Source organism: Chrysochloris asiatica, unplaced genomic scaffold (genome assembly GCF_000296735.1).
Source record: "Chrysochloris asiatica unplaced genomic scaffold, ChrAsi1.0 scaffold00008, whole genome shotgun sequence".
In the NCBI taxonomy this organism is placed as follows: domain Eukaryota; kingdom Metazoa; phylum Chordata; class Mammalia; order Afrosoricida; family Chrysochloridae; genus Chrysochloris; species Chrysochloris asiatica.
Genome location: NW_006408526.1, coordinates 33,802,106 through 33,809,840, shown reverse-complemented (window position 1 = coordinate 33,809,840; position 7,735 = coordinate 33,802,106). Strand labels below are relative to the sequence as shown.

Sequence of the window (7,735 nt, the reverse complement as noted above, 5' to 3'; positions counted from 1 at the left end):
CACAGCCTCTCATGCCTATGAGATTAATGTGCACAAAAGCCTTGAGAACTGGCATAGTTTTCCTGGTGGGGCTGAACCTGTACAACAGGACTCAGGAAATCTGCCTACACCGCATTGATCTCCCATTCAAATCCCTAGCTGTATGATTTTTTGTGCAAAAAAGAAAAAAAAAGTGAACATAGCAGGTCTGAACTATCCTTGGATTCCAAGTCTGGTTGCAAGGTTGGTCCTAGGCCAACATCTTGGAACTTAAGATTTCGGGAGGGTTCCCACTATTAACTGGTTAAGAATGGCTCATTGTGCCTTAACTATTTATGTAAACAATAAGGCTTATACTGAACACCTGCTTTCCTGCTGGAGTCTAGAATTTTGGTATGTGCCAGGCAGAGGTGCCTACACAATCAATCCTAATAAAAACTCTGGTCACTGAATCTCTAATGAGCGTCGTCCCTGGTTGGCAACCTCTCGCACTCATCACAAGTCAATGCTGGAGGAAAGAATTCAGCACATTCAAACTTGCCACCTGCTCCTGTGAAGATTACAGCCTATGGAAAACCAGAGTCGCTGAGTAAGAATCGACGGCAGTGGGTTTGGTTTCTTTTGGGTTGTGTGACTCCATTGGAAGATTCTAGAAGCTTGTGCCTGGTTTCCGGTGGACCTTGCCTGGGTACCTTTCTCTCAGTGGAGTTTTCTTTTATATCCTTTTGTCATGATAAAATCATAGCCATGAGTACAACTAAATGCCAAGTCCTGTGAGTCCTAGCAAATGACCAAACCTAGGGCTGGTTTGGGGGATGTAACTGGGATTGGGAAGTTCAGTAAGGACCCCACCACCACTGGTAGTTTCACCCCATCCTTCTAGCCCCCTTTGTTTAAGCATAGGGAAAGTTGCAAGGCTTGGAATGCCAAAGGCATGAATCCTCCTGAAAGTCCTTGAGTTATAGTAAATGGGGTGAATTTATGTAAATTATTACAGTGAAGGCAGGAGTTAGTGTTTGTTGAAGGAGTCACTTCTCCAAAAAACAAGGAAAATATAAAACTAATTTTTCTCAAGCTCCTTTCAAAGTTGTCTGAACTTCAAGCCTCTCAGGGGCTAAAAGGTCACTACAAATGAAAACGTATACAGAAGTGCTTAGATAGTTGACTTATAACAACCACTAACCATTCTCACCGTCTATGGCTGTGTCACTGTAGAGGTTAGTGTTTTAATACTGATCTAGGCTTGGCTCAAACACTGACCACACTGATCAATAAATTTAGCCTTTTGTAACCTTAGTTTGTTATTCTTGTTACAGCCACTATGACAAGCCATCTCTCTGGGAAGCTGGGGCGGGGGGGGGGGGGGTGGGGGGTCGATCTTCTTCTTTCACTTTATCCTTCTACTTTGTGGCTGCAACAATGGGGCTCATACATAACAATCGTGAGGATGGCACAGGACCAGGCAGGGTTTCATACTGCTGTTCATAGGGTCACTATAAGTCAGAGCTGACTTGAGGGCACCTAACAATAAGTTGGTTATAAGTACGAGTCTATAACTGTCATATTTCCCCTGGCTGACTTAACCCGCTCCATTTTCTGCAGCAAGCCTTGGCTAGTGAGTCTTGAGAAGTTCATTATGCTTTAGCTGCCGTTCCTCACTCCGCCTGCTTCTCCAGGCATGGTACTTCTTGATGCTTTTCCTCCATGCAAAGCGCCAGATGCTAAACATGAAACACCAAGACACAGCATACATAGCTACTCCTCCAACCTTCACAAACCACTTGGGTTTGGGTGAGACCATTTCACAGAAAAGGAGGCGAGCTCCTACGCCAATCCGCACTCCAGTGAACAGAGCCACAAAGAGGAAGTCCACCACATCTCCAGTGAAACTATGGTAGTGCCCTGTTTCACGGAGAAACCAGCGCATCTGCAGCAAGGGGTTGGTAATCTCACTTCCAAAGAGCACTGCGTTGACCTCTGTGCCTGACTCTCCAAGCACCAGGGCCATGATGATGCCCAAGATACTCAGTGTGTGGTGAGCCAGCATCAGGGCACCCTCAGACTGGAAGAAGACGCACCAACCCAGGTCAAAGATGAAGTAGCCCAAAGAGAGGCACAGAACATGCACTTGAAGAGGTGTATTGGGCGAGCCTGGAACAAACCAAGACAGATGCAAATTGAGTGGAAATTGAACAGCCTTGTGCAGAGATCCTGCGTTGTTGTCTCGCAAATATTTCTGAATTAAAGGACCAAAGCAATGGCAGGCATATGTTTTTTAATGACAGTCACAAATAGATTAAAACTGGTCTTTACCTAACCAAATGATGTTGCAGACTCCAGGAAATGCTGTTCTAATGAATCAGCCCTCAGCAAGTGACTTAAGCAGTGTCCTCTCTAGGCAACAGCATAAAACCAAGGTATCTGGTTCTTTCAATTAAAATCCTTTGTTGGTTTGGTTTTTAGCCAGTCTATTTTCAAAGTCCTACATCATTTTGGCCTGAACATTAGGCTCATTTTTCAGCTGAGTAAGTTAGGTCATTGGACACTGGTAGAGGCCCCTAAAAGTTAGTATGTTATTTCTAAGGACATAGGGTGCAAGGACCTGACAAGTTCAAGTCTATGAAAAACACTCAGATAAAATATAAAGCTGAAGAGTTACTGTCATCTCAGTTTGACAGTTGTGGGGACAACTCAGAAGCTCAATGTGGGGATATAAGGAAACTCTGTAAAGGGATCTAAGGAATTTGGTCTTCAATCACACTCCAGGGCAAAAGTGTATCATGAAGTAACACTTGTATATCTATTGCTGTTGTTGGTACGTACTGTTGAGTTGGTTCCGACTCATAGTGACCTTGCAGAGGGTTTCAGAGGAGTAGCTAGTGGGTTTGAACTGCTGACCCTGCAATTAGTAGCCCTGTGCTTATCCTACAGTGCCACAGCAGGACCACATACTTGTATATCTAGCAGTTTCAAAATTAATATATGTACCCAAAATAATGAGGCACTGATTAAATCTATAATGGTACACTTAATAAAGTATACTATTATATAACAATGAAAAGATAATAAAGTGCTCAGTTGCTAACCAAAAAGGTTGGTGGTTCAAGCCCATCCACCTGCTCTGCAGATGAAACACCTGGTAATCTGTTCCCATAGAGATTACAGCCAAGAAAACTCTATGGGACAGTTCTACTGTATCACATGGGCTCACTAGGAGTTGGTATCCACTTGAAAACATACAGCGACAACAATATTTACAGACATAGAAGAATGCTCATTAAATATACAATTCAATCAAACTGCAGGTTACCAAAAAGTACTGTATCTGCAGTATCTGGCCCGGGGGTGGAGATGGGGGAGAATCCTTGAGATTGATTTTCTGTTTTGTACATTTCTGATCAGTCAGCTGCTCCTCGGAAACCTCATACTGACTGGGTATCAGAAACCTCATACTGACTGCTTATCAGAAATCTCATACTGAGTGGGTACGTATGAGTCAGAACCCACTCAAAGGCACTTAGCAACAACAAACTGTAACACGCAATCACGCAATTTAAACTTTGTATTAAAAGTATATGATGGGAGAGAGAGGGAAAGAGAGAGTTTTTGCTTAGGGTACATTAATGGTTATGTTAATGGTGGTAAAATGATTTGGAAAAGGAAAGCGAGAATGGTTGTATAACTTGAAGAATGTAAACAACATTATTGAATTGTACATGTAGAAATTGTTCAGATGGCATATACATATATATTTTGTTATGCATATCATTACAATAAAAGACTTTTTATAGGGCAGTTATGACAAACATCAATAATTGATATACATAATATCAGAGTTAACAAGAAAGAAGAATGAAGACTCCCAATGCAAACTAATGTAAACTATTCTTCAGTACTCTACCAATTCTGTTAAGAAAGTCCCTTCTTTCTTTCAACTGTGACTCGAGATGACCCCATGTGTCAGAGTAGAACTTTCAATAGCTGATTTTTCAGACGTAGATGGTCATGACTTCTGAGACATCTCTGGGTGAACTTAAACCTTCAACCTTTCAGTTAGCAGCCAAACACATAATCATTTGTGTCATCCAGAGAAACTCTCCCATTCTTCTAAGACTACCCCAAATCATAAATTCCTAATGGAAAAAAAAAAAAAAAATCCCTTAAGGTACTCCACCTACCTGGGTGGGTAAAAGGCCAAGGGCCATCAATGAAGCCAATATATGCTGAGAGGCCTATAGAGAAGACTCCATGGGTGAACGTAACCAGCCGGCAATTCCACTCATAGCTTCGGTGCTTATTCAGGCGGCAGAATGAAACGTAGAGCGAGAGCCAGCCACAGAGGCTGCACAGCACCTGCAGGCACAGAGCTAATGCCATCCTATGATGAAAAGACCAAAACCAGAAAAACAAAGGCTGTGCCCTACAAAAACAGTATTGGGTCATTTTATGTGTATGTCTTGATTTCTACTACAGAATATTACAAACATTCATCCTTCACTGAAATGATTCTTCCTCATTTACAAAGCTAAGACTCTCCTACTGAAGTATGGATATACTTCTGCAACCATGTTCCTGAGATAACATGACAAGTAGTAAAAGTTATAAATTGCAACCCAGGGACCACATTCTGAACTGGCAGAACAGCATAACATGCTGTTATGATAAATGTCAGTAATAATTTTCCAGTAATGACTGACCTTGGAGAATAATACACAGATATTATATGTACTAGATAATATGTTCACATTTCAAAATTCCTAATGAGACGCACTCATGAAAATAAAAGACCACCACCGTGTGTGGGTGCCGATAGAGGTCACCTGACACATGGCAGTTTATTGTGGCTTTAACCTGATAATTACACTCAGCTGAGGTCTGGATCTGGGTCGGAGGCTTACTAGCTAAAATCGAAGCTCAGGTAAACCTTCAAACCCAACAAAGATTACAGGCATCTTGGAAGGGTGAAAATGTAAGAACAAAATCTGAATTCTATTCAGTTCTGAAATCCAGCTGAAAGATTTACCAAGGGGAAAGCATAAGGATTTTGAGATTGAAGAGGGGAGTTTTGTTGACATAAAGAAATGCCTTTAAGGCAATTATTTGGTTAAAAATGAAACCAAGTCAGAAAGTTATACTTTGACTTTGGAATTTTCACTGGTTGACAAACATATTAGGACAAGAACTATAACTGAGTCAACTTAGCATGCAAAACTAAAATCTAAAAATGAAAGCATGACCAAGAAATTGATAATTTTCACTAGCTTCTCTAGTGAAAGAAAGTATAAATCAAAAAACACTTCAAGTTTATGTCTCATCTCAGCAGGAATTTTCTGCATGAGCACATTTATTGCTTGAAATGGGGTGGCGCTGTAGGATCAGCACTGGACTGCAAATCACAACGTCAGCAGTTCAAACCCACCAGCTGCTTCTCAGAAACCCTACACAAGGTCGCCATGAGTCAGAACCGACTCGACAACATTTAACAACAACCCTATTCTAGTGTGGGAAACAGTATTTATAAACCAATACACCTCAATATGTAAGCCACCTATACTAAATACTACTCAGAGAGTTTTATGAAGTCAAGTTCTGTATAACTTTCCGCTGAAATCAGATTTCTATAAAAGAAACACTCATAAACCTGAGCTCTAATTCTATCTCTGCCTCTAATGAGACCCTCTGATACACACTGCCAAACACCTGACACCATCTTTTAGATCACTTTACCATAATACCAGCCCCAAAATACAAATCAGGTTCATTAACCTCAACACATGATGACACTCCATGAAAATTACAACCACAACTTCCCTGGCATTCACTGATGAACACTGGTCTAAGATGTGCTCAAAGTCATAGATTTTTGTTTTGTTTTTTTACCCCCCCTCCAGTTTCTTCACTTTCTACACTCAGCAGAGCAAAATCACATACAGTCTGCTTTGACTGTCTCTCGGATATGAAAGTATTCCTTTTAACTTACTGAATGATCCTTCACAGCTAGTGATGCAAACTGTGATGTTTTAGGGAAACTACTCCGTGGCACCTCCCTTCGTGGTGCCCACGGCAATGCCATATGTCAGCCTCTGAGAGTGTGGGCAAGTCACTTTAGTCTCTGGAACCTCCGTTTAAATTTTAAAAAGGAAAGAAAAGAGGATTGAAGAACTCTGTGGTTAGGTCCAGTTCTGAGACAGATTTTGTAAAACATCTAGGCCCACTTTCAAAGCAAGGGCCAGAAATGCAAAGTAACCACGAATGAAAAGAATCCTCCTCTTAAGTTTCTTTTACAGACCAGGGCTACCCGCCAGTAATGCGGATCAGCTCACTTGGATATGGCTATTAGGATTTTAGAGTACTCGTCTCTGAATCTTAATTCCTTGGCAAAACAAAAGAAACAATAACCCACTTACAAACACTTAATTTTTTTAAAAAAAGAGAGAGATATGAAAATTAAAGTTATAACTTTGTAACCTTGGAAGTCACTCCATCTCTGGGTTTCGACTTCCTCTTGCTTAACAAAAAAAAACAGAACAAGGTATTTTAACAGCTATTTTAGCTCAAAATTCCAAGACTCCTCTTCTGGCTTCTTCGATTCTTGATCCAGATTTGGGGAAGGAACGCTGGGTGGGCCAACCTGGCTCTTGGTCTCGGAGCAGGCGGGGCTGGCAGCGAGCAGCACAACCTTGGGCGCCTCGTAGGTACCACGACCGCATCTCCACTGGGACATGCCCTACAGACTGTGAGCCACGCCCGACTCCAAAGCCAGACCGTTATCCGGGCATCAGGCCGGGCTCTCGGATCCTAGCGCGGAAAGATCTGCGGGGCCAAAGACAGGAGGATCCTCCTCCCCTTCAGAAGCCAGGCCAGACCATCTCCCTGCCTCCTTCCTCACCAATGCGCTGGGCAAGCCCCGGACACCCGCTCTCGGAGTGCGGGCCCGGTGCCCACTCCCGCCCACAGGAGCTGACCCGGCCGGGCTGTTCGCGCTGCATTGTTACCTGGCTTAATGCTCCAAGAGGCCTCGGGCGCCTGGGCGCCCAGACCTCAGGGCCCGGATCCCGGGAACAGGAAGCCAAGGAACGAGGGAAGAGGAAAAGGCGGTGACGGCATAAGAGGAGGAGCTGAGGGTCTGGGGGCACCTGGTGGCTAGGAGGACCGAGGGCAGAGGCCGAACTGGAAAGCCCTCCTTCCTTCAAGTTGGAGGAGGTGGGAGAGGGAGAGCTGAGGGCACCTAGTAGTGACAAGAGAGCTGCAGGCTGATGTTCTTGTTTGTTATCTGTTTGGTTCGTTCATTATCTATCCTCGCCCCTAGGATGCAGTTACCATTTATTGAGCACCAACGACAAGGCAATGTGGTAGATATAAAGACAGTCCCTGCCCAGCCGTTTGCAATTTAAGTGTGAAACAAGCATACACATGTAACTCTTTCCCAGGAAAGGCCCTGACCTGGGAATTAGATGTTGTTCCTTTTCATTTGGGGCCTGATAACAACTTGACAGTTTAGCATGAGGATTAAGAGTAAACTCAGCTATTGAAGGATTCACTGGTCAAATTATTGAATGATGCAGAAAGCATCAAAAGAAGATGGAAGGAATACACAGTCACTGTACCAAAAGGAAATGGTTGATGTTCAACCGTTTCAAGATTCAAGAGGTAGCATATGGTCAAGAGCCAATGATACTGAAGGAAGAAGTCCAAGATGCATTGAAGGAATTGGCAAAGAACAAGGCACCAGGAATTGATGGAATAAAAATGGAAA

The 7,735-nt window shown here is 43.0% G+C and overlaps 1 protein-coding gene across 3 annotated transcripts; it reads right to left on the bottom strand.

The window, feature by feature from the left end:
* Positions 1–1,514: 1,514 nt before the first annotated feature.
* TMEM136 (transmembrane protein 136) lies at positions 1,515–7,042 on the bottom strand. 3 transcript variants are annotated; one of them, XM_006833920.1, is made up of 4 exons: positions 6,975–7,042; positions 4,158–4,357; positions 2,058–2,130; positions 1,515–1,700 (listed from the first exon to the last, which is right to left on the bottom strand). In XM_006833920.1, exons 2-4 carry the CDS (start codon positions 4,354–4,356, stop codon positions 1,592–1,594), a joined length of 381 nt encoding a protein of 126 aa, XP_006833983.1. In that variant the 5' UTR covers position 4,357; positions 6,975–7,042; the 3' UTR covers positions 1,515–1,591. The 3 variants fall into 3 exon arrangements, with proteins under 3 accessions (XP_006833983.1, XP_006833982.1, XP_006833981.1); XM_006833919.1 differs by having other exon boundaries at positions 1,515–2,130; positions 4,158–4,346; XM_006833918.1 differs by lacking the exon at positions 6,975–7,042 and having other exon boundaries at positions 1,592–2,130; positions 4,158–4,422.
* Between the last annotated feature and the right edge of the window lie 693 nt (positions 7,043–7,735).